General features: G+C 41.4%; 1 protein-coding gene across 2 annotated transcripts in view; it reads left to right on the top strand.

Moving 5' to 3' along the window:
• Window positions 1-27,508, top strand: part of LOC122816758 (probable cytosolic oligopeptidase A) — a 907,285-nt gene that overhangs the window by 185,861 nt on the left and 693,916 nt on the right. For both annotated transcript variants that reach the window (XM_044089771.1, XM_044089769.1), the window contains exon 4: window positions 4,021-4,157. In XM_044089771.1, the coding sequence (XP_043945706.1) occupies window positions 4,021-4,157 (137 nt within the window). The remainder of the gene's footprint in view (window positions 1-4,020; window positions 4,158-27,508) is intronic.

Genomic DNA, 27,508 nt, shown 5'->3' with positions numbered 1-27,508 from the left:
GTAATTTAATTCCTCTTTAATACAACATCATTATCCTTTGAGGTTGTAACCTATTTTAACGTCTGAAATATTTTAATTTTTAAAAAATGTTTATGAAAAGACTGCTGACAGTGTTTATTCAGCTTCATAACTAATCACCTTACTAATAGAGGACCATGAATTTGTCAACCTCATAAGTGTACCTTCTGGCTAATGCAATTATTGATGTGTGAGCCTAACCAGAGGTTCAGTTGTGGGTACTTTCAGGTAGCCGGCTATCCACATTGTTGCCTACAGACTATGACCACACTGCCAGCACAGTATTGCGGGTGCATGATTGCTAGAGATAGCCAAGCAGAAAGTGTAAAATGTAAATGACATCAATCAGTATCAAGAGCACTGAATGTTGTACAGAAGCATGTGGTAGAAGGCAGGCTGGAAAAAATAAAAAACCTCACAGACATAACTGCCACAACCCATGCCAAAGAATGCCACTCGCAACCATCCCATGTCCATAATTATACCCAATTAATCAGTTAATTGGATGGATAGCATTTGCTGCATATGCTGCAAACATGACGTAGCAGCATGGAAATGGACACTGCTACAGACTTACTGATGGAAGTGTTTGCTGAGTTTAAGGGATTATACCACTACAGTCTCACAAAATGGAACACTGTGACTTCTAATACGGGGCTAGTTGTTTTACAAAATTTAAGGCAGGTAAATACTATTGATACTACATGCAAAAAAAGTCACTGTCATGACAGAGCAATCATCATAAAAACAAATGAGGAGGCATATATTTGAAAAAAAAACTGCTTGAGATTTACATACTGTGACCCTAACACCTACAGCATTTCAGAGACCCTGACAGCACCCAAGAAGCACCAACAATAATCTATTACTCCTTCTTGCATAGTGATTCAGACATATGCAGCATATCTTGAGGAGGAAATTATCTAACAGATGCCCAAAAGGAGGAGCCTCATTCATATATTAGACAAAACAAAGAGGAAGCAAGCAGCAGCTATACCAAACATTAGTGCTATCACTGAATGTAATCCTGACCTCTTTACCATGCACAGTAGAACGTTTTACACAAGATTGTAGAGGATAAGTAAAAGGAACTAGTTGTACTTTCTCTTTCCATGAAAAAGAATACACTGGACCTGAAAATGTGAAGTTACTCAAGGTACTTGGTCTGTCTCTCACCAAGTCATTCACATGTAAACATCTGTACTCTGTGCATCATTTGATTGCACAGAGGAACACAATGTTGCATGTGTTCTCCTAATAGTTTCATCAATGTCCCTCAAGTGTGAATGTCCCTGTAATGTTATGTTTGGTTCTTGAAACTCTGGAGTCTTTTCACATAAACTTGCCTATCATTTGTATTGTCTGCTGTTTTTTGGAAGTGCTGTGATGAAGTCCATCTCCCATCATTTTCCTGTCAGTGATATAAAATGGGCTAATTTTACTACCTGACATCAAGGTACAGAGCAGACTTTGTAGTTGCACCGCAAATAAAACAGCATTTGTTGTTGGCATATGTTATCATTGGTGATCTTGACCACCAGTAAACATACTGCTTAACAGTTTTCCTTATTGCCTGCTGCCTTTGGTGTTGGCATATATTATCATTGGTGATCTGGACCCCACCACTAAAAGTACTACTTAACAGCTTTCCTTATTGCCTGCTGCCTTTGGTGTTGGCATATGTTATCATTGGTGATCTGGACCCCACCACTAGAAGTACTGCTTAACAGCTTTCCTTACTGCCTGCTGCCTTTGGTGTTGGCATATGTTATCATTGTTGATCTGGACCCCACCACTAGAAGTACTGCTTAACAGCTTTCCTTATTGCCTGCTGCCTTTGGTGTTGGCATATGTTATCATTGGTGATCTGGACCCCACCACTAGAAGTACTGCTTAACAGCTTTCCTTATTGCCTGCTGCCTTTGGTGTTGGCATATGTTATCATTGGTGATCTGGACCCCACCACTAGAAGTACTGCTTAACAGCTTTCCTTATTGCCTGCTGCCTTTGGTGTTGGCATATGTTATCATTGGTGAGCTGGACCCCGACCCACCACTAAAAGTACTGCTTAACAGCTTTCCTTATTGCCTGCTGCCTTTGGTGTTGGCATATATTATCATTGGTGATCTGGACCCCACCACTAGAAGTACTACTTAACAGTTTTCCTTATTGCCTGCTGCCTTTGGTGTTGGCATATGTTATCATTGGTGATCTGGACCCCACCACTAGAAGTACTGCTTAACAGCTTTCCTTATTGCCTGCTGCCTTTGGTGTTGGCATATGTTATCATTGGTGATCTGGACCCCACCACTAGAAGTACTGCTTAACAGCTTTCCTTATTGCCTGCTGCCTTTGGTGTTGGCATATGTTATCATTGGTGATCTCTACCACCAGTAAAAGTACTGCTTAACAGCTTTCCTTATTGACTGCTGGCCTCATTGCAGCTCTTCTTGGAAAATTATGTTGAAGGCGAGCCTTGAACCTCTTCCACAAGAAAATGTATAAAGAAATACCTATTGCCAAGATATTCTCATGCCATTTGGAATATTAACAAACTGTTTTTAAAAAAAGAGTCATAGTTTCGCTCTCAGATTTGCAGCACTGCAGTCCCAGTTTACTGTTAAGCAAGATGTTTGTGTCTGTCATCAATCTGATGTGTGTCTTTCAACATGTGTAGGATAGAGTTGATGACACCTTTGAATCTGTTCTGTATAGCTTGGCACTTTCACCAAGATGACAGAAACATTTTGAATGCCAGCACTAGCTGCTCCATATCATGATTCCATGACAGGCCTATATCATGATTAAATATCTTCATGTGTTGGCGTTTGGTCCTCTTCAGTCACAGTCATTAAAGTCAACCATGATATGGATTTTGTGTACACATATTGGTCTGATGACTGTTGTGATGCTTTATAATACAGCAGTGGACCATATGGGTGTGCATGCCATTGATATGAAAACAAGTAGCAAAAACATTCATTCGACTGATTGTATTAAATAATTGAAAACATGTTGCATTTTTCTAACTTACTATAGATAATAAAGAAGTTGTCCTTTCATGAGATGCACATGGAAAAAGATGCTTTCAGTCTTCTTGAAACACAGAGAAGCTCTTGTGCATGCCAGGAGGCATGATGTACACTGGTTACTTATTTCCCCATCTTTTCATTTCCACTTTTAAACTTACAGTTGGGCCTCACATGTTTCTATAGAAGTTAAGATGACTGTTTTACACTTAAAATATTGAAAAGCTGACTATAAGCAATGCAACAACAAAAGTTTATTATGGTCTTTGAAATCAGATTAGAAATTTTGACAAGCTAGTTGTTTCCCCTTGCTGTAGCAAATCTGATACCTACCTGAAGCATAGACAACTTCTCCTCATGTGGCATCTTCCCCTCCCACATTATGTAATAAGGTGTCATTATGTTCAGCTCATTGCCGAAGGTTGAGTCTCTTCGAGTTAACCCTCCATGAGAAAAGTAGCCAGGTAACTTTTTTTAATGCCTAATTGTTGCATTCACGCTAATCATCTTTTCAACATCTGTTGGCTGTTCCTTATGTTCCTTTTTCATTAGTTCATGTTCTTCCTGTCTATGGGTTTGACATTATGATTCTGAGTGCTGACAGTTGTCAAGACAGTGGCTTTGGACAAAGAGAATATCGGGCCCACTTGAGTCAACATCAGACTTGAGGAGAGGTATTTGCAATTAATTTAAAATTCCACTCCATTACCTGCCTTTACACTGCATTGGTTATCATTCTCTGATGAGGTGACTGCTGAACTCAGGTTGTAAACACTTCCCATACAAACTGATCCCTGTGCCAGGCTGGCAGTGAGATACAGGTATATTGATTAATGAATTTCAAGTGAATATTTTGGCTTTTTTTGATGATCACCGTTAAATTTCAAGGGTATCTTTTCATAGTGGATGTTAATGAATATGCTGCTTTCTGCCTTCATAACAAAGTGTCTTGTTTTCCCTCTGTTTATACTAGAGCTTGCTGAGCGTACTTGGAAGACTGTGGTTGAGCCTTTGGAAGTTCTAGAATTCCCATTTGGCTACACCTGGAATATAGTGAGTCATATATACAGTGTGAAAAACTCTCCTTCTTTAAGAAGTGCTTATCAACAGGTAAAAGCTGCTGTACTTACTGCCCTTTTTTCTGTGTTACTGGTTTACTCATATGGGTTCATTTACAGTTCTGTTGAAGTTCATGCTCCAAACATGTAGGAGATTGCAGCCTTTAAAACATCCTGTTTAAGATGTGTCAAGATCTCCTTGTAAATATTGATGCAGTCTCTCCATCATATCAGACAAACTAATCTTCCTTTTGGTGCCTGATTTTTTTTCCTGCAATGGCTTATACTATTGTACCAGTGAAAATGTACCACTGTAAAAAACTTTATCTTGTGAAGCACCAATGGATCAACTCACTGCAGAGGATGTCTCACATGCACTTACCCCTTTAAGACGTGATACATTAGATTCATATCTTAAGCTTGGTTTCTGCATATTTTATATTATGTAGTGATTCCTTTTTTGGCTAACTTTAACACAACAATAAACTAAGAAAGATTTAAAATTGCTTACTCACTTTGTATTCCTGACTGATGGGATAAAGTTTGAAATAAATGAGCTTATTGCATGGATAAATTGCTTTTTATTTATAAAGAATCTAGATGAAATAAGGGCTTTATCTGCACACTTGAGAAATGTCAGTGAGGATTCTTATGATGGCATATAGTCTTCAGGTTTACACCTACATACCCTATATACTCTGCATCATATAATGTATTTGGAAGATCACAGTCCATATGCACAGTGATAATTGCATGCATAACAGTTAAAATTGATTTAGGTATGATTGTTTATGATAGTGGCAGGATTCATAAATACGTCTTACTCACCTATCCTTTCATGTCCAATGGCTTTGTCTTGCTAAGGCTTGAAGTCTTTTTTGAATACAGATATGCTTTACTTTAGTTCTGTTTGTTTGCATGAAATGGTAGAATTCATTTGTTTTCGATCTTTTAAATATCTGTACCATAAATATGTTTTTTTGTTCATGTGTTATGTCCTGTTGTAATGTCAAATGAGGATCTTTTGTCAAAGTTTAAAGGGCCTGTGAAGTAAAAGTTTATGCATATGCAAAGGAAAACTCAGCTTTTAAGTTTTACTTGTGTTGCAATACCCAACTACCTAACCAGTGTTGCCAGATCAGCAGATGCTAATACTTGCTTCTCTGATGCAGGTAGGTCCATGCTGACAACCTCTTTTTTCTGAGGTATTTATTTAATTAAAACTGATTGTGTTATCCACTTGGTAATTTTATAGTTTTCACTGTTTTCCAAAATAAAGTTTTTTATATGCCTCTTTGATATAGCAAGCAATTTCTGTGTTGTCTTAATTGGAGAGACAGTTAATATCTCTTACATTTTAGAAACAACAGTTGTAGTTTCGTTACAAAATGTACTTCAAGATGATATTATGTTACAGTGTCATTTCTTTATGAACCAGACAAACCCATAGTTCTTCAACGGATGTATTTCCAAACTGGCATAACCACAACTTGTGTTCTTTTTTTTCAAACAAGAAACATCTTTATTGAATGATCACTTATGACATAGGCATCATACATTCATATAAATTAAAACAAACCATACTGACATATTTTAAGTTTTAGATATTCTATACAGTCATTGTCAGTTGAATATTACATAGCTCATTCAATACCTGTCCTCCTTTAAACCTCATTCTCCCCCTCAAAATGTTATCCTTCATGTATTGTTCCCACAATTCCCATTTTTCCTGTGTAATTTGCTCCTACCCTTTTCTAAAGATCCTACTTCCAGTTATTTTATCTCGGTTACTATATTCATGTCTTCTAGTGCAGTTGGTTTAGACTTTGCTTTCCATTTTCTAGTAATTGATTTTTTGGCAGTTACCAGAATTAAACTCAGCACATCCTTACTATGTCTAGCCAATTCTGGTACTGTATCACAGCTCAAAAAATAATTTCCTTAGTTATACCAATTTGCTTACCCAGTATTTCTGACAGAGTAGTCTGCAGGGATTTTTAAAAGTCTGCCAACTAATTGTAACCCCCAAAATATGTTCTAAATAAACTCATTCTTCCCCATCACACATCAGACATTTGCAATCTACCTGAGGAAAAATTCTTTAGAGTCTGCTTGGTGTATAAAAATACCTATGCACACACTTTCAAGCAAAATCCTAAATCTTTCAGACATTGTTGCATATTTGGGAGCCATACATATATCTTTTCATTGTTTCTTTGTGAATTGCTTATTCAGTATCTCTTCCCAATCCTTTCTTACCTCTGCTGATTGATTTCTATAGTTATCATGCAATATTTTATATGTTTCTGTTATAGATTCTATTGAAAACCCTACCAGTGCTGGTCTTTCACTTTGGATACCCCATTCCTTTCTCTTTCCCTGTACTCTGATATCAATCACTGATAGGGAGGGCAATTTCTATCCTACAGACCAAATGTATTCTTGACCTCTTCCTATTCTATTACCTTTCCCTCTCTTATTTGCTCCCAATACGTTGGCTCCTTTGCCAGTTTTCTCCAGTAAATTCACCCCCTCTCGCCTATTTTCTGACCCCCTATTTGCAGTTATACCTTTCATCAGAATCTCCATTCTTGTGTTGGCTTAGTTATCTTAGAATAGTTTCTGCTACTTTATGAATATAATATTTCTCTATGGTTATTGTTATTCTCCTTAAAGATTTGCCTCTAAAACCCCAGTCTCTCCTTATTTCTTGAGCTTCCTCCCATTTCATCTTCATCCATTTGGCATAACCACAACTTATTGAACTTTGTATAGTAACAGCAACAGTTCACAGGAAATAAAGTGGGAGTAAAAGGAGAAAGAGAGAGCATAGTCCTCAGTTTCATACCCCTTGCTTGCTTCTGTTTTGGAGCAACGTACCTATGTTCAGGCCTGAGTTACAGCTGCAAGTAATGTACCTATTGTTTGGAGTTATGTCCCTTTTTCAGGCTTGATTTACCCCTTCACACAATTTTTTGAACCTCTTCCCCCATCCTGTGTGATTTTAGAAACTGTGTAGTACACAGAAAACATTACTACTTGACCAACGTACTAATTACACCAATCATTTAAAGAAAGAGGACAAGCATCTTATATTTCCCTTTATCAGAAGCAAAAATAAATGACATTGTTTGATAGAATTTTGCAGTATACTTCATTAAGGTGGACAGATTGTCTGTTTGGTAAGTTTACTTATATTTTCCATCATTTTTGTCATCCTCTGTTTTTTAAATATGTATTTCTGAGTAGTCATACCGGAAGCAGGAAGAGTTATGTGCTGTTTGGTGTTTCAAATGTTATGCTAATTATATGTCAAGATTTTTGGCTGGATATACATACTGGTTAAGAGGTATGCCCAACTTGCACAGCATCCCAGAACAGCCTGACTGCACTACTCCAGTGACTGTGTTTACTGTAGTATTCTCTAAAAGTAGACTGGGTACTGAATTTTAATTCAGAAAGCAGTAAGGATCTTCTGATATTTTTGGAAGTGATCTTGCCAGAGCAATACTTTTATTTAAAGTGGACCTGGTAGAAATGCTGACCACCATTTTTACAGTGTTTACATAGTCCGTGAAGAAATAGGTGGAGCAGGATCCAACTTCCAGTAGATAAAGCATAACTTGGAGGCTATTTTTAGATCTGAATGGTCTTTATGGTGTGATAATTTATATCTTGGCCAATAACCAGATGTTGTCTTCTGGCCAGGAGTTCGTATGGGTGATGAAGTCCTTGAACTTTACAATTGTGATTTTCTATGGAACCTGTGTTAAACGTAATTTTTGGATTTAGTTTTCTTGCCAGTACGTGATGGAAAGTGTTGTGTGATCAGACTGTCAGTTTACCAAGTTCAAATTTTTATCACCTTCTAAAAAACTTACCTGTAAAATAATGGTTCAGCAGCACTCACTGGAGGAATTTCTCCAAAAGGTATGGTGGTAGTGAAACTTGAACAGGCTGTTGAGGACATTTGAGCACCCTTTAGTAAGTTTTTTGATTTGTAATTGCAAGCCCTGGAATTATAAAAAAAACAGTGAAGTTAAAGGAGAACACTGAATGTTGGTAATAGTTTTTTTCTTCTTTAAAGTTATTGCCACCACCCACTATATATATATATATATATATATATATATATATATATATATATATATGTGTGTGTGCATATGTATATGTATATATATATATATATATCTATATATGTATATATATATATATATATATATATATATATATATATATATATATGGGATCCGTATGGATTACCAAACGGCAACATAACCGAAACAGATTCGGCCGGGCATATATGCGCAAAAGTGCTTTTCACTGAAAGGCACTTTCACGTAAGTATGCCTGTTCCGGAGATCGCACTACAGTGGGGATAAGGGAAAATTTCCTTTTCCCTACTGTAGTGTGACTTCAGAGTGAGAATATTTAAGTAAGTCGGTGTGGGGGGTGCAGGGGGGCTTGCCCCCCTGCAAAAACGTAAAAGTAATGTTTTATTTATTTATTTATTTTTTTAAACACACTTTAACGAAAGCGCTTTTTTGGTGAAAGTGCTTTCGTTAAAGTGTGTTTGGTGATTGTGGATTCGGACTATTGAACTTTTGTTCAAAAGTCCTAGATATATATATATATATATATATATATATATATATATATATATATATATATATATATATGGGTCCACTACTTATTACCGAAACCTCATTTGACCAAAGCCCATTTGACTGAGACCAGAATACCGAAAGTTCATTTTACCGAAAGCCCATATGACCGAAAACTCATTTGACGAAAACCAGCACTGGCAGTATATGCCCATTTCACTGTAGTGACCTGGGTGAGAATATTAAGTTGGGGGGGAGTGGGGGGCATAGCCCCCCACATAATTGCAGTTTATGTACTATTATATTTATGTGTATCCAGTAAATATCCATGAAAACTTATAACATCAGTACAAGGTTGTTGCAAAATGTGGGAGGCTGTGCCCCCCACACCCCCCAACTTAATATTCTCACTCCAGGGTCGCGCTACAGTGGGGAAATGGGCATATACCTGCCAGTGCTATATATATATAGATATAGATATAGACACACACACACACACACACATATATATATATATATATATATATATATATATATATATGTGTGTGTGGTGTGTGTGTGTGTGTATGTAGAGAGAGAGATATGTACCTATATCTAGATTTACCTATGTCTATCTAGATATAGATATAGCTATATAAACGCATATCAATAGATAGATAGATACTAGCTCGGAGAACAACATACCATGGAGAAAATGGTATTATCTTAAATGGCATTCTCAGACTTATTAAATGTTAAGTACCCTTTTTTTACACATTCTGTCTTGCTATTCCAGAACTTGCACTTACGAGTCTCAGGATCTAAAAGTGTTACCAAACATTTCAGCTGTAGGAGAAGACATATGAAGGATCACTAGAGGATGTGTGTGTGTGTGTGTAGATATATATATATATATATATATATATATATATATATATATATATATATGGGTCGCATTTCAATGAACAAAATTATATTTTGGTGAACCATAATTTCGCGACTCCTTTCTCACAAAAGTGCATTTATTTGAAAATGCACTTTCGCAAAAAACAAAGGAGGTTGTTTTAGATCGCGGCACAGCAGGGTTAAGGAAATATTCCGTTTTCCCCATTGTAGTACGATCTCAAAGTTAGAATATATAAGTAGCTGTGGTGTGGGGGCGCAGGGGGGCTTGCCCCCCTGCATTCATGTGGTTAGTGTTATTTTTTTTTTGTTTTTCTTGTTTTCGCTTAATTGGGTTTTCGCAAAAGAGGGGTGTGAAATTACAGTTCGTTGAAACACAATTTCTTTCATTGAAATTAGACCCACATATAGATAGATATATATATATAGAGAGAGAGATAGCTATTGATATATATAAGCAATCATTATTCACTCCGCTAGACATTAATCTCCTGTTAGCCTGTCTTAGATTTCTGGTTTTGGTGAAATAACTCATTTGGCCTTTCAGTAGGCAGGCTGAGCACTCTAACTTGCTCCAGAACCAGATAGTTTTACTTCTGACCAGTCTATGGGTTGCTTAGTTGCATATACTGTGACCCCTCCATTAGAAGTGAGAGTTGCCAAGATGTATGTCTAACTATATTTGGCATTGCATCCTTGTCCACATTATAGAATGCTAGTATGGTCAATTGTTGTCAAGGATTGCTAGTCTGCTTATTGTAGTTTAGACAAGGGACCTCCAAGACTTACTTAGGCTTTTTGTGAGTTCCAGATCTTAGAATTACTTATATTGTCTAAACTTTATTAGGTGGTAGTTTTCTCACATTTCTGAAGGAAATTATAGTAGTGAATTGAATGCTTAGCAAGCCATCTCCAGTAAGTAATAACTAGATAAAACCACAGATCTGTTTTTGGTCTCTTCCTTTAGGATGAATTTTTTAAATGGTGTAGTATTGTAGTTAAATAATGTTTTAGTGCATGGTCTCCTAGATGCATATCGTTGCAGTCTTAGTAAGACATAGTTTTTCACTGTGACCCAAGGATTCCACTTATTTGCCTGCCTTTCCTCTGTACAATCTCTAAACATAGTTTAGATAACCCCATCATAACAAATTTCATAGAGAATTTTTTTAAATGAATTCTTGTAGTTCATTCTCTTGATGACTTGAGGTGAGTGTAATGTATGGTGCTGAGTAGGAAACATCACTAGACCAAGTGATGCACATCATTATTGTTTTACTGACTATATACCACTTCTGATGGAGGGGTCATGACCTTATATGTAGTGTTAAATTGACATTTCTTCAGCTGAGATTTGTTGGATGCTGCAGAACTGAGAGACATTGACAGCATGCTTTGGGAGATGTAAAAATTGATAAGACTAGTATACTGGAATGAAATGGAAGTTACTGGAATGAGACTGGAATAAATGTCTTTATCTGTTAAATACTCAAACTTGTGCTGAACAGGTGCCAGTCTCTCCTTTATGGGCCAAGTCTTCTTATACCTATCACAAAAAAGTCCACAAACTGTAGTTCAGTTAAGAATGCTTTATTATGTTCAGTGAAGATAGATGTCAGCAATATCCAAATAACATAATATTCTGGAATGCTGGATAACAGTAACAGTGCTAAGAAATATATCCAAATGTTCTGCTCGTGGATTCTGAGTCTCCTGAATATTATCAACTGAAACAGTCTTTTCCTCCTGAATAGTATCATTAATATTCTGGAATGCTGAATATTTGACCCGACTTCTGTGCATAGGCTCGAGTGTCTGTACTGCAGAGATTTTCTGCATACCATTCCAAACAAACATAACTGACTCAACTGAATATGTCTGAAGTATTTCCTAATAATACCAAAACCCTGTAATGTTCTACATGCTTCTATAGCCTTGGTTTACAAGCCTTGTAAGATCTGTTTGTTCTCAAAGTACTGCACATTCTGTTCCGGACAGTATTTCTGACTGAAGGTAATTTTATTTGCAGAAACTGTAATACAAACTGTGACAGCCTACTTTGATATGGCTGCATTTCTAGACTTATGCAAAGAGAATACTGTAGTTTTGTACATTTAAATGATATCTGAACTAACAAGAACATTTCTTAGATCATCACTGAAGTTGAAAGACTTGCATTTTTGGTTCTTGGAGGTGGGGATCAAAGCATCCTCCTCCTCCTGTTAGTATTTGGATAAAAAATGTGATTGCATAGCTGGATTACCAGCTTTTATGCATAGTCTTGTATTACTCATACTTGATTACAGTACCGCTGTATATCTGGGACTTGTGGTAGATTTTGGACAAAGTGAGGTTACTACTTGGAATTTTATTGTGTACATTTCTTGTAGATATGGAGCCAGTTATTGGTTTGTTGAATTATCATCTCTGAAATTATGCTTCTGGTGTACTTTGCCCTGTATGATTTTAGTGCCGTCTATTTTAAAGATGTTTAAATCTGATGTTATCTTAGTCACCATTCCTCACATTAGGGTCTTGGATCTGATAGCGGATCCGAGATGGCATACTCAGACAAATAGCTTAGCTCAAGCTCCTCCCCTCTCATGATGCTCTGCTGCCATCTAATCCCTCAGATCTCATTTGCCGCTTGATCTAGACAGACGCAGATTGCTCAGCTCCTCGTGGGTAGTAAGTAGGTTATTCTAATTATAGAATTATTTTTGTTTGGGGTTTCATCCCTCTCTTTTAGGTTTCCCTTTGGATAGTAGTAGTAGTGTTGTAGTGTTTCCCCTTCCTCTCCCGGTTTTGACGTTAAGTCATTTGGCACCTTTTTCTTTGGGTGTTATAACCCTTGTTTTAATCTTTGTTAAAAAACGTTTCTTGGATGTGGTTATTGATTTATTGTTAGTAGTCTTAGTGGGTTTTGTGCAATTTGGTTTTAGTAGTCTCGGATGAATTATTTGTTTTTTTGACTCCGCACGTGTTGGATCCTTGTGTTCGGATTTTCCTTCGTCTGTGTTGTTGTTGGGGTTTGAACCATGTCAGACAAACTCTTGGGTTTCAAAAGATGCTCCTTGTGTAGTTGGAAAATGCCCACTTCCAACTCACAAGAGGAGCATCTCTATTGTCTCAGCAGCGACCATCTGGAGGTTGAGTGCAGTATTTGCGCTGCCTTCAACCCCAGAGCCCTGGTCGACTGCCAAAACAAATTGCTGATTAAAGGCCTGGTTAAGGGAGGCCCCTTGGTCTCTGCTACCCCGACCAAAGCAGGCCCTTCAGGGGTGAAGAAGAAGGTTCCTCCAGGTGAGGAGGTCCCTTCCAAACAACCCTTTCTGTCGGATCCCAAGTCCTTGGATCCGACTCCAGCCACAGTGGTGTCAGACCCGAGAGCCTTGGGTCCCAGAGTCTCTAGGGAGGCCACTCCTGGATTGGACCCCAGGTCTTCAGATCCAACACTATCGGTTCCACCCCAGATCCAAGGCTCCGGATTCGAGACCCCCGGATCCGAGGATGGGTGTGCTGACTATGGATCCGACCATCTTGGATCCGAGAGATTCTAAAACAGTTACCTCAAATCCTCTGGTTCTCTTGGTTCAGAGGAGGTCATATCTGAGGCTCGTGTCAGAGACCATTATAGTGGAGGAGTTTCCCTCGGATCCCTTGAGAGTAGAGCAGATGTTTTCCCCTCCTCTCAGGCCTCATTTGAGGAAACACAAGAGAACATCCTATGAGTACAGACGCGGCTCCCCAGCCAGATCCTCCATCTCCGCCAGATCATCCAGGAGTGTTTTTCCCATGGATATGGACAGGATGATGCGGTCCTTTCTGGAAGCTCAGATAGAGTTGGGGCTTCTGGCTTCCCCAGCCCACAGATCGAGGAACCAGTCTTCTCCCCCCATTTAAACGCTCCTCCTCCGACCTTTGGTTTGGATTCCCAGAGACTGGTGCACGGAGTGGAGGCAATGGGAGTTTCAGGCCCCACTTTGGTCCTTACCCCATCGGGATCGGCAATTGGTTCTGATGTTCTTCGTGTTTCACTGTTGCAGTCATCACATTTGGGTTATCCCTGCCAGGGTAGCCGTTTGCCGGCCTGAATACCAGAGACTTAGTATTTCTGTGTCAGTTGCTGTCGCTTGAGGACTGATGTCAGTTCGTCAGTGGTATAAAGTAAGGCAGCTGATGCCATTACATCAGTCTTTCTTGCCATGGAGCCTGAAGCAGAAGCAGTTCGCACAAGTGCCGGTCGGCCGCTACCTGAGTTTTCGTTTCCAAATTGAAGTTGAAGTCTTATAAAGCTAAGTACCCCATTGGGGATCCCTTTTTCTTGCACTAACCGATGTCAGAAAAAGTTAATAATTGTCTCGCCTGTGGAAATAAAATACCACACAGAGAATTCTACTCTTCCTGCATCACTTGTGTAGGCCCAGACCACGACGTCCCTCATTGTCGCTTCTGTGCTTTAACGCCAGAACTATCCGATTTCAGGCCCATATTGTAGCCAGATATTTTCGTTTACAGTCCTCAAATTCTGATATGGCTTTGGTAAGCCATCCAACAGCAGATCTTCTGAAAAAACATAAAGATAAAGACAGAGACAGACCGCACAGGTCCAAACCTACCAATGACACTTCCATTAAGCTAGTCGTCACTCCTCTGGTGCTCAGTGAGGCGCTTTCATAGCCCCTGATGCCTGCTTCAGTTTAATCGAAGGCCGCTTCTGAGACCCTTTCGGAGTCCAGTATGCCGCAAAACTCTTCTTCATCTAAGGATCCTGCAGTCGTCTCTACCTTGGATGGGTCTGGAGCTGCTGAGTAGGCACCAGCTTCAAGGAGGTCCTTCACACCACCGAATCTTGGCACAAACCGGTCTTCTTTCATGACTACCGTTCTTTAGAAAACAGCCAAGTTCCTTAGGCCCAGGGTTCGAACCACACCCAAGAAATCGACTACCCACTCTCAGGCGCCTACTACCCTGCCTCAGTCTCAGATGCTTAAAATGGCAGAAGACCTTGTCATGCTGATCAGGGGAAAACTAGCTACCCCCTCAAAAAGGAAAAGAAATCTGTCCCCAGTACTTTTGTCTGAACAAGAGTCAGATGAATCTGATGCATCTGACTATGAAGACATGCAACCCCTCTCCACTTATGAGGATTCTGATGCAGAGGAATCCATTCCTTCAGCCTCTCCCCCAGAGGATTTTTCTGATAGGGAAACCCTGCATACTTTAAGGGAGCATTTCTAATGGGAGAGTCGGGACTACCCTCAGTCTAAAAAGAGAAACAGGGAATTCCTAGATCTTCTGTAACACAGACCCTAGGCCATCCCCCCAGTCCTGGATGTGGTGGATGGTGGTTTCCTTGAATCCAGTTTGAATCCTGATGCCCTACCTCCCGCTTCCAGAAAACCATACAGGCACTACATTGTCCCAGACTCACAAATATCTTTTTAAAAATCCAACAGCTGACCCTGAGGTCATTTCCCAAAGGCCAAAAGGGATTAAAGCAACCTCTGCCAAAAATCCCACCCACTCAGACAGGGATTCCCGAACATTGGACAGATGGGGTAAAAAAGTATACACCTCAGCTACTCTTGCTATCCAGGGCACTAAATTGTCAGTTCCATATGCTTAAATATCAGCAACATACCTTGGAACGCCTTAAACAAAAAATGTCTTCCTTTCCTGCTTGGGCAGTATCTAAGATGTACAATACTTGATGCATTCTGCAAGTCAAGTAACTAAACACACTTTGCACTGTGGTTTTGACGCCCTAGAAGCTTCTTGCAGGTAAGCAGTCACTGGATCTGTCATTAGAAGACATGCATGGCTTAAGGAACAACCCCTGCCAGACCATGTCTAATCTAAATTGTTGGATGCCCCCTTGCACAAAGATAAAAATGTATACACCTCAGCTACTGTTGCCATCAGGGCACTAAATTGTCAGTTCCATATGCTTAAATATCAGCAACATACCTTGGAACTCTTAAACAAAAAATGTCTTCCTTTCCTGCTTGGGCAGAATCTAAAGATTTGCAAGACTTAATGCATTCTGCAAGTCAAGTAACTAAACACACTTTGCACTGTGGTTTTGACACCCCCAGAAGCTTCTTGCAGGGCGGCAGTCACTAGATCTGTCATTAGAAGACATGCATGGCTTAAGGAACACCCCCTGCCAGACCATGTCTAATCTAAATTGTTGGATGCCCCCTTGCGCAAAGATAACTTATTTTGCACTAAGGCAGAAGAGGTCTTAAAAAAGATGGAAGAAAAAGCAAAATCTATGCAAACAGTTAAAGATTTCTTACAGGTCCAGCCCCCTAGGTTCAGCAGGCATTTTCGCCCCAAAGCAGTCGTTCTTTCCTGCTCCGAGTAAACAGGCCCAGCCTAGGCCCCATGGAAACAGCCCCCCCCCAGACAGCAGCCCCAGGAAATGCAGAAATCTAAGCAGTGGACTACCTCCACTTCAAAACCAGGGAGTTCTAAGCCACCCTCTTATGGTAAGAACTCACCTTCCCCTGACATGCCCTCTGCCCACCTTCACTTACCCCTAGGAGGAAAACTCTCCTGTCACTCAAGCACCTGGGCCACCATTACCAAGGATCAATGGGTTCTGAACATTGTGTCTCAGGGATACAAATTCTCCTTCCACACCCTTCCAACCCCAAAAGGGTTCCCAGATCTACCACCAAATCAGTGGGCAGAGGCTCAAAAGCAAATCCATTCCCTGCTCACTTTGAGGGCAGTAGAGCACATTCCTGCAGAACAGATAGGCCAAGGCTTCTACTCCAGACTTTTTCTGGTGCCCAGAAAAGAGGGCACCTGGCACACCATCCTCAATCTATCCATTCTAAACACCTTCCTGGTGATCCCAAAATTCAAAATGTTCACCCTCCAGCAATTGCTACCCATGCAATCCAAGGATGCTTGACTAGCCACCCTGGATCTAAAAGAGGCCTACTTCCACATTCCTATCAGGGAATCATGCAGAAAATATCTCTGCTTCAGGACAGGATCTCAACACTTTCAGTTCTCTGTGCTTCCCTTTGGCTTATCTACTGCTCCCAGAGTTTTCACAAATGCCTGGTTCCAGCCATTGCCTTTTGCAGACAAAGAAATATTTAAATTTACCAATACTTAGACAACTGCCTTATTCAGGCAGACAGCCAGGAAAAGCTGCTCAAGCTCCTGGCCTTTGTAAAGAGCCTACTAACCTCCCTAGGGTACACAATCAACGAAAAGAAATCAAAACAGGTGCCCACCCAAAGGATAATATTCCTGGGAGCAAGTCTGGACACAGCATCCCATATGCCGTACCTTACCCCAGAGAAACAAATTTTCCTGTCAGCCTCCTTCTCTCAACTGGCCACCAGGCCGTAGCTTTCTGCAAGTAAAGTCCTGCAAGCTCTGGGGTTTATGGCATCTTGCATACTCCTCATTCCATATGCCAGACTGCATGTGAGGAAACTTCAGTGGTACTTAAAGAGCCTTTGGTGTCAACACTCGCAAGACTCGGAAATTCTTCTACCTGTAATCCCTTGCCTCAGAAAGGAATTTCTTTGGTGAGCAAGAGCATGCTCCCATAACAAGGGACTGCCCTTCTCCCCACACCCCGCTGCCCAGACCCTCATCACAGATGCATCAGACTATGTTTGGGGTGCACACCTGGATGGCAGGTGCATACAGGGCCAATGGAACCCACAGCAAATCAAGCTTCACATCAGTCAAAAAGAGATGATGGCTGTGCAGCACACCTTGATAGCTTTCAAACCCCTTCTCTCTCCAGGGGTTCTTCTGATCAAAACAGACAACACCACTGTCAGGTATATCAACAAGCAGGGTGGGACTCACTCCTACCCTCTGTGCAGGCTGGCCATGACCCTTTGGCTCACAGCCTCTTCCGTGCAACTACACCTCAGAGGGAATAGCAACTTGAGGCCTCCCAGAAGGGCACCAATACCAGCTTGGGACCTTAACTTTATCTTGGAAAAGCTCACCCTGCCTCCTTTCGAACCAGCCTATTCTGCAGAGCTAAAATTTCTCTCCTGGAAGACAGCCTTCCTTCTGGCCATCACTTCAGCCAGAAGAGTCTCTGAGCTGCAAGCACTCATGGCTGTGGAACCCTTCATCATCTTCCATACAGACCGAGTATCCCTCAGAACTAACCCATCCTTCATGCCCAAGGTGGTGCCCAGTGTGGCTCTTAACCAATCCATTCATTTGCCCACCTTCTTTTCTAATCCCCAGAACAAGGGGAAAGGATTCTTCACTCTCTAGATGTGCACAGACAGCTCAGATACTATCGGGACATGACTAAATCCTTCAGAAATTCTGATCAATTGCTGGTTAGCTTTGCTACAGGGAGAGAAGGCAAAGCCATCTCCAAGCAAACCATTTCCAAATGGAAAGCACACTGCATCCATTTCTGCTACAAACATCATGGTAAGCCTCCCCCCAAGGGTTCAGGACACACTCCACCAGAGCAGCCTCCACCTCTGCAGCTTTCCTCAGAGGAGTCCCCACCAGGGACATCCTGGAGGCTGCCACTTGGACATCTTTTCATGCTTTTACCAAGCATTACCACCTGACTCTCTTCTCCAAATCCAGGGCAGGGTTTGCCTCTGCAGTCTTGCAGGGCATCCTGGCCAGCTCCTAGCTTCCTTGACTGCCTCCACCCATTTCCTCAGCTTTGGGAATCTACCCAAATGTGATGACTGCAACAGTAAAACATGAAGAACCATAGTACAGTTATGTACACTTACCATAAATGTAGATGTTCGAGTGTATTCACTGTTGCAGTCCTGGTTTCCCTCCCCCCATCCACATTTTTTCTCTTTCTCCTTTTGTTACCATTCTTCCTTGTTGTTCTCCATTCCTTACAGGGGACATATTGGTATTTATTTTCCACTGGTGGGGTTCTTCCACCAGAACCTGGCCTCCTACTCTGGGGGCTCCTGACAGGTTAGGGCAAAAAAAACTGATGTAATGGCATCGGCTGCCTTACTTTATACCACTGACGACCTGACGTCAGTCCTCAAGTGACAGCAACCGATGCAGAAATACTAAGTCTGTGGTATTCGGGCCGACCGAGGTCTACCCTGGCAGGGATAACCCAAATGTGATGACTGCAACAGTGAATACACTCTAACATCTACATGTATGGTAAATGTACACAACTGTACTTTTCTACACGCCCAGGACAGGCCATCCCTCCGGGCCGGGCTGCTGATTCCAGGGTCCTTGGTGTTAGATTTGGGTCCAGGTTTGTTGGACCGGTCTCTGCCCCTAGGCGCTTCAGTGTTCGACAGCTCTATTCCACTGCTGTCCAGTGGAGTGGGGGGTCCGTGGGGATCTACCCTTTCTTCGGATGTGGTATTATCAGCAGGAGAGGAGGACAGAACCTCCTCCAGTCCCTCTGCTTTCTGGACGGCAGAAAGGTCCTTCTCTGCTATCAGAGCTACCTCCCCCACTCATAGTTATCCTACCCAGCCCCAGTATCTGAGCAAACCCCTCATCCTGCTTCAAGTCAGCCTGTCCGGTCTAGCCTCCAGGGGGAGCCCCTTCATAGGGGTCCCCTCCTCTTCCGAGTCTTCCCCACAGTCTCCGGCAGAAGAAGTTCTGAAGAAGAGGACATGTAAGAGGAGACATCTAGACTCCCCCTTGAAGTCTTTAACTGACGATACGAATGCCGATGAAGGGCCGGGTCCCTGAGATCTCCACTCGAGGATGTCTCCTTTGGAGACATTCTCGAGATCCTCAAGGCCAAGGGCTGTTGGTCTGCCCAACCCCTGTCCTCTGAGGAAACTGTATTTCTGGAGGCTTCTGGAATGGACACATCAGTCTCTTGGGTGTCCACCCCTGCTGACCCTGTTATCAACCTCGTGGCCAGCAGGGCTTGGAAGGAACCAGATACTGTGGAGCCAGTGCCCAAGAAAGCGGACACATTTCTCAGCCTTCCAAGTGGATAAAACCTTCTGGTCCAGTGCGGTCCCAGTTGATGCTATTTTAGTGGCCGCTGCCACCAAAAAGGAATTGGCGGAGCAGGGTTCTTCTGTCCACCCTCCCAGTCAGGAATCGAGAGTTCTGGACAGATTTGGAAAGTGAGTGTTGGCTTCAGCTTCCTTTAGCTTGCAAGCCTTAAATTATCGTGCTCATTTCACTCGTCTCCAGAGGGATTTGATTAAGGAACTGTCAACTTCCCTCATGGGGTCCATGTCTGAGGAGGAATTTAAAGTTGTTTCTCTCAAGCTGGCCATCCTTCATTCGGTTGCTAATTCATCCATGAGGTTAATTTCCAATGCAGTGGAAGGGTCCTCATGGGTGGCGGGTTCAGGCATTGTCATTAGGCATCATGCCTGGCTGCGCCTAAGCAGGTTTGCAGAGGCCTTCAAGATGTCGTTTATCAATGCCCCCTTTGATGGTTCCACTCTCTTTGGTCCCAGCGTAAAGGAGACACTGACCTGCAGTAAACAGGAAGGCAAGGCGTTCTCGGCCATTAGGTTAGATTTTCTACCCCTCAAAGGTCCTTTTCTAAGACTCAGAAAGGGAATAAGAAAATGTGGTTTCGTAAGGCACAATCTTCCTTCCAGGATGTTCAAGACTATTCCTCTTTCAGGAGGCGGGGAGAAGGTTTCAGTGGCAGACATCGCTCCAGGGGCAGAGGAAGTCCTCAGAATTGAGGTTCCAGGGAGCCCTTCTCTGAGAAACCCTTTCAGCATCCCTGAGATGCTGCCAGACTGTCCTTCCCTGGAGGCAGTCGGGGGTCAGTTATCTATGCACCCTTTAGACTGGGCAAATGTTATAAATGATCAATGGGTGCTAACCATTATATCCAGGGGTTATTGCATTCCCTTTTTTGAAGTCTCCCCAAATAAACATAACTCTTCCAGACGTGCCAGCCAGTCAGAAAGAGTTGGCCCAACAGGAGGTCATGAACCTTCTTCTAAAAAGAGCCATCCAGGAGGTCCCCGTAGGGCAGAGAGGATCTGGAACTTATTCTGGTTTCTTTTTATTCCTAGTCTGGACCTCAGTCACCTAAAACTGTTTGTACAGAAGTTGAAGTTTCGGATGGTCACTGTGCAGTCGATTGTGCCTTTTTTTGCACAGCAACAACTGAATGTGCTTAGTGGATCTCCAGTTTGCGTACTACCATATAAAGCTCAATTGATGGTTCAGGAGATTTCTCCGCTTTCGCTTGGGAGCCGATCACTTTCAGTTCAGGGCCTTGCCCTTTGGTCTCACCTCAGCCCCCCGGGTGTTCACCAAATGCATGGCAGTGGTGATAGCTCATCTCCACCTGCAGGGACTCCAGATGTTTCCCTATTTGAACAATTGGCTCCTAACAGCACCTACAAAGCATAAACTAATGGACAACATACATACCCTACTCTCCCTATTCCATCAGTTGGGAATTATGGTAAACCTGGCCAAGTCCTCTTTGATTCCTACTCAACATCTGGAGTTCGTAGGCACTCTGTTGGCTACCACTTTGCAGAATGGAGCTCTTCCTCTTCGCCGAGTGTCTCTGATATGCACCCATGGTCAAGTTCTACTGGAGCAAACATGTCCTCCGGCTTCACACATTCTCAGGGCTCTAGGATCCATGGCGGCTGCCATTTACTTGGTTCTGATGGCAAGGTACCACATGAGAGTTCTACAGTGGACCTTTGCAGTTCAATGGTCAGCGTTTTCTGCATCTTCTGTCATTCACCATTCACCTCACCCCAGTGTGTCAAAAGCATCTGTTGTGGTGGATTCGCTCACTGGACCTCTTAGCGGGCAGGTCCTTCTCTCCGCTGATTCCTACGGCCACAGTCACCATGGACACTTCCCTCCTAGGGTGGGGGGGCATTTCCGAGGAAAGGCGGTACAAGGGACGTGGTCCTCCTCAGAGACCAAGCTGCACATCAGCATTCTGGAGATGAGAGCAGTCCTTCTATCATTGCAAGCTTTTCAGGATTGCCTCCCTCGGGGAACGATTGTAGTTCTGTTGGACAACATGCTGGTTGTTTGGTATATAAACAAGCAAGGGGACACACGTTCTTATCTGCTTTGTCTTGAGGCCATGAGGGTTTAGGAATGGGAGATATCCATGGGGCGCTTTCTCATTGCAAAGCACATTCCCGGAGCATCCAGTGTGTTGGTGGACAAATTGAGCAGGGCTATTCTGACCCCTCACGAGTGGTCCCTGAATCCAGTGGTGGCTCAACAGATATTCTGTCAGTGGGTATATCTGAGCTGTGATCTGTTTGCATCTCCTCTAAACCAGAAATGCAGCAATTTCTTTGCACTGATCGCCCCAGTGGGGGAATCCCCCAGGGATGTGCTCACTCACTATTGGCCTCCGGGTCCCCTGTATGCCTTTCCCCCACTGCCTTTAATCCCCAGAGTAATTTAGAAAGCCAGATGCCTCAAGACACAGTTGATCCTCATTGCCCCCTTCTGACCTTGGCAGGTGGGGTTCCCCCTTCTACGGTCTCACTTGAAGCATCCACCCTGGGTGCTCGATCCATCTCCAGATCTCTCATCTGCTTCCACTCCCGAATCTTCAGACACTTCATCTGACAGTGTGGTATGTCCAGTTCCACTGATCTTGGTTAAGTCCAGGCTAGCCTCGCATGTGAAGGATATTATCGTTGCTTCCCAGAGATCTTCCACTGGGAAGGTGTATGTCAGTAAATGGAAGAGATTTTATATCTGGGCAAAGAACAAAATTCTGGACCCCTTTTCAGCTTCCATTTCCGAGATCCTTCTATTTCTGACTTCTCTGTTTAAGGAAGGGGCCAGTTTTTCCACGATCAAGGTTCAGTTAGCAGCGATTTCAAATTTTCATCTTAACGATGAATCTACCTTTTCTTCTTGACTCTGTAAAGCCTTTTTGAAAGGTGTTTTTATACTGCGACCCCCTGTTAAGCACCTGTCTCCTCCATGGGATCTGGCCTTGGTGCTGCAGGCATTAACAAACCACCCTTCGAACCGGCTGCATCTTGCAATCTCAAATTTCTTTCTTGGAAGACTGCCCTTTTAGTTGCAGTAACTTCAGTGAAGAGAGTCTCTGAGCTACAAGCTCTTACTATTAAGCTGCCCTACTTAATTTTCCATAAGGACAGAGTGTCTCTGAAACCAGATCCATCTTTTATGCCCAAGGTAGCTTCGACAGCTAATCTCAATCAGTGTATTCATCCCCCATTATTCTTCCCTAACCATGCCAGTAAAGGGGAATATATTCTACACACCTCGGATGTTCATCGCCAACTATGCTTCTATCTTTGTAGGACCAAGGAATGTAGACGTTCAGACCAGTTGTTTTGTATCCTTTTCTATGAACAGAAAGGGCAGGGGAATTTCGAAAGTTACGGTCTCCCACTGGATTTCGCAATGTATTTCCTTCATTTACTCTTCAGAAGGTGTTCCTTTATCTGAACCAGTAAAGGCTCATTCTACAAGGGTGGTGACTACCTCAACTGTGTTTGCAGATCGTCAGTCCTTAGATGACATTTGTGCAGCAGCAACTTGGTCTTCTTCTCACATGTTCATCTCCCACTACAAGTTGGATTTGATTTCTAGAGGAAGGGCTTCTTTTGGCTTCACGGTTCTTCGGCATGTCCTTACTTGATGCCTCTCAAGATTCAGGTAGCTGGGGACTCTGACCCTAACGTGAGGAATGGTGACTAAGGTAACATCAGATTTTTAGTTATGTACTTACCATAACTTGGCATCTGTGTTATCTGTAGTCACCATTCATCATGGTCCCACCCTCCAGCTCCCTTCCTGAGAGATTAGCAGGATGTTGGTGGTCCTGTGTTGGTGGTAGTTCTGGTCTGTCTTCTTTCCTTATGCAAACTCGATCTGAAGGGTTAGAGGGCAGCAGAGCATCATGGGAGGGGAGGAGCTTGAGCTAAGTTGTTTGTCTGAGTATGCTGGCTCGGATCTACTATCGGATCCAAGACCCTAAAGTGATGAATGGTGACTACAGATAACACAGATGCCTAGTTATGGTAAGTACATAACTAAAATTACAGCATGCCCATGTCAGGTTCTTACTATAGGACTACTGGAGGTGAGGGTCAGGTTTTCAGATAATAGATTTCTCACTTAATGAGACCCTCTTTGTTTGGATTCTGTTTCATATGCTGCTTTACTAAATGTTTTCATTTAAAATGTAGTTTTAGTCATATTTAATTACAGATCTGAATAAATGGCTTGTATTTTTTTTCAGTGGATTTATTCTTTGCCTATCTGCCTACTGTCACACGGAACATTTTGGGTTTTGGCGTTTAACTTTATCACTGGTTTTGGGATTGTTTTGCAATATTTAATTACAGTGTTACTGACTTGATACTGTGATTAAATTATTTTTCAGGTTATGTTTATAGCATGTTTATGCATGATTTTTGATATTTTATTATAGTATAGTTTATGCATTTATTCATTCATCCATCAATTCATCTGTTTACCTATCTTTCTGTGTATGTATGTAATTTATCTATTTATCTATTAATCGCTCTTTCTACTTATTTTATTCTTTGTAAATTAGGTAGGTGTTGTGGTCAGTTGACTATTTTTCAGCCAGAACCAAAGTCAGTGGCATTTACCTATCAGTGCACTAACAAACATTTGCAGTTAGAGTAAATAACAGAAGTAAGTGAACAGTAGAATGTTTTAAAGTACAAGGAAGCATATAATAATAGTAAGGAATCAACACTGAAATCACATTTGTTGACACAGTAGTACCTGAGTCAGGAGTACCACATCCACTTTCACCATCAAACCTTTGCTCACATCCTATATAAAACTACTCGTAAACAAACTCAAACCATGCTCTACTTCAGCTGATGACCTTCAAAGTGAGTATGTTAAAATAGAAGCCAATAGCATTGCCATTCCTGTCTCAATCCTTATAAATAGATCAAGTCAGGACTCCCATGTTTCCTCTCTTTGGAAAAAAATCACACATTATCCAACTATACAAAGGAAGAAATTCAATAGACATCACTAACTTTAGACCTATGGAAATATTATTCCCCCCCTTTCTAAAAATACCTGAAAATGTGTTCAGAAAGAATTACCAAACTTGAAAAATGTATTCAAAAGCAATTACTAAGCTATCTCTTGCAGGAAAAACTCATGTCCCACACAACACATTTCCAACCCTCCCATAGTACTAATACTGCACTTCTAACCTTTGTAGATATTGTCAATAAAGCAAGAGATAACAGCAAACTAGTCTTTTCCTTATTTCTAGACTTGTCTAAAGCCTTCAACAGTTTGTCACAGCAAATGTCTACTTCAAATGGCCTCACTAGGTCTGTCTCAACTCACTCTTCTAGGGTTCAAAAGCTACTTGTCCAATAGGTATCAGTCAGTAAATTGAAACTCCTCCCTCTCTACATACCTCCCACTCACCACCAGTATACCACAAGGCTCTGTCCTTGAGCCCCTCCTCTTTAACATTCTCACCAACACTCTCCACACATCCATGCAACAGGCAGCCTTAATACAATACACAGTTGCATATCAAACAGTCTAGCATATCTCAAAAAGATAACTCGGGAACCTTTAACAGCCACTGAAATATGACTTTGTAACTCACAACTCATGCTCGACCTAAAAAAAACAAGTTACTTCTTTTTTCCCAGATCCCTCTCTCATGAAAAAAAAAATGTAAAATCCTTTCTCTTAATAATACAACCATTGAAGTCACTTCTCTTAGCAAATTATTAGGGATGATAGTGAGTGATAATCTTAAACTTGACCTGCATTTACAAAATTGTAAAAAACTCTCCAAAAACTAGGGATGCTTTACACAGACAAAACAGTTTTCACCAGTGCAACTAAAGCTACTCTTGCCACTACTTTCCTTCTACCTTCAATACTTGATGGCTCTCCCATCCTTACTCCAGGCATCACGTAAGTTGAAACTTGAACAGTGTTATAATAAAGTGGCTAAATTTGCATCAAATACTCCGTTCAGAATCCACCACCATATAGCACTAAAGAGTGTAGATTGGTTAGGCCTACCCCACCCACTAACATATACACACCTTCTTACCACCTATAAAATTATCCAGCACCCAACTGCTTGTCCATCGCTTAATACCATTCATTACCTGTAGCCATCAGGTCAATACCATCCCACCAGTCCTTTGAAACCATTCTGAAAGACTTTCTAGCCAAATGTGGCTCTCTTCTTGCTCAACCCAAGAATAAAATATATCCTTAAATATGAACAAGTACCTCTTCATACCTTACACCTCCTTACACCCCCTTCTTTACATTTCTCTAAATATTAAATCTTTATCATGCAAGTAGTGTCTATTCTTAACCAGTGTTTTCACAATAAATAATTATACCAAAACTGTAAATGTTTTGTATTATTTTTGAAGATTGTAAAATTATTGTTCTTAAAATGGTTTAGTAATACTCTAGAGCTTTTCTCCCAGGTCCTCCGCTGGAAATATGCACTAACCAGTAGGACTTTCCCAGTAATCAAAATGTCAATGAATGAATTAAATGTATAAATACATTTGAGTGATGTAAACATTGCTAGATATTTATATGGAACATACCAACCTGTTAAAACTGTCAGTGAGGTGACGAATACAGTTGGTAAGTAACAAACACTGGCTGGACTAGCTAAAATGTAGAGGGCAGTGACAGCTATTATCATTAAAACAAGCATTTCTGTTGATCTTACAAATGTTCATTTATTCTTCTAAAGGTAGGGTATTCAGTGACATTTCTAGTATCAGGTGGGACCATATTCCAGGATGCAAGAGCTGTTTTGGAAAATATTCTTTCTCCCACAGTTACGTTAAAAGCAGAGTTTAGAAGTGAGTGGGCATAATCTATTACATATCTAAGGGAATACAAGTTCCCTCCCATAGTTATAGTACTGTATATAGAGTGCAATAATTATTGTGGAGAATTTTGAAGGTGAGTGAAACCAGTGAGGGGTAGCACTACTAGTCACAGAAGTCTGCTTAGCTTCATAAGGGTTGTGCAGTTGTACTTCCTGATGTTATTTTTTTTTTATTAATGTTTACAGTTGTGTTATGGTATATGATGTTCATTCATTCCTTCATTTTCATTGCCTGCTTTTCTTCAAGATCATGGGGGACATGCTTTACCTACAGTGGATATAAAAAGTTTACAAACCCCTGTTAAAATTCCAGTTAAAACCCCTGTTAAAATTCCAGTTATTTGTGATATAAAAAAAATGAGACCACAATAAATCATTTCAAAACTTTTCCCACCTTTAATGTGACCTATAACCTGCACAGTTCAGTTGAAAAACAAACTGATCTGTTAGGGGAAATAATATAAAAAATAAAAAATGTACAATATGCTGATTGCTTAAGTGTGCACACCCTTAACTAATACTTTGTTGAAGCACCTTTTGATTTAATTATAGCATTCAGTCTTCTTGGGTACACACCTGCCATCAATTAATGACATTCTGATTAACCCCAAATAAAGTTCAGCTGTCCTAGTAGGATTCTCCTGATATTTACTCAGTTGTCTGCTACAACAAAAGCCATGGTTCGCAGAGAGCTTACAAAGCACCGAAGGGATCTCATTGTTGAAAGGTATCAATTGGGAGAAGGGTCCAAAAAAATTTTCACAGCATTGGATAGACCATGGAACACAGTGAAGACAATCATCAAAAAGTGGAGAAAATGTGGGACAACAGTGACATTGCAAAGAACTGGACGTCCCTCCAAAATTGATGAAAAGACAAGCTGAAAACTGGACAGGGAGGCTGCCAGGAGACCTACAGCAATACTGAAGGAGCTGCAGGAATTTCTGGCAAGTACTGGTTGTGTACTACGTGTGACAAAAATCTCCCGTATTCTCCATATGTCTGGGCTGTGGTTAGGGGTTGCAAGATGGAAGCCTTTTCTTACTCAGAAAAACATCCAGA

The sequence above is a fragment of the Protopterus annectens genome, chromosome 12.part0 (assembly GCF_019279795.1).
Source record: "Protopterus annectens isolate FY-2018-M chromosome 12.part0, PAN1.0, whole genome shotgun sequence".
Lineage (NCBI taxonomy): Eukaryota > Metazoa > Chordata > Ceratodontiformes > Protopteridae > Protopterus > Protopterus annectens.
The sequence above is the reverse complement of the archived record's forward strand: the minus strand, read 5'-3'. Positions and strand labels throughout refer to the sequence as shown.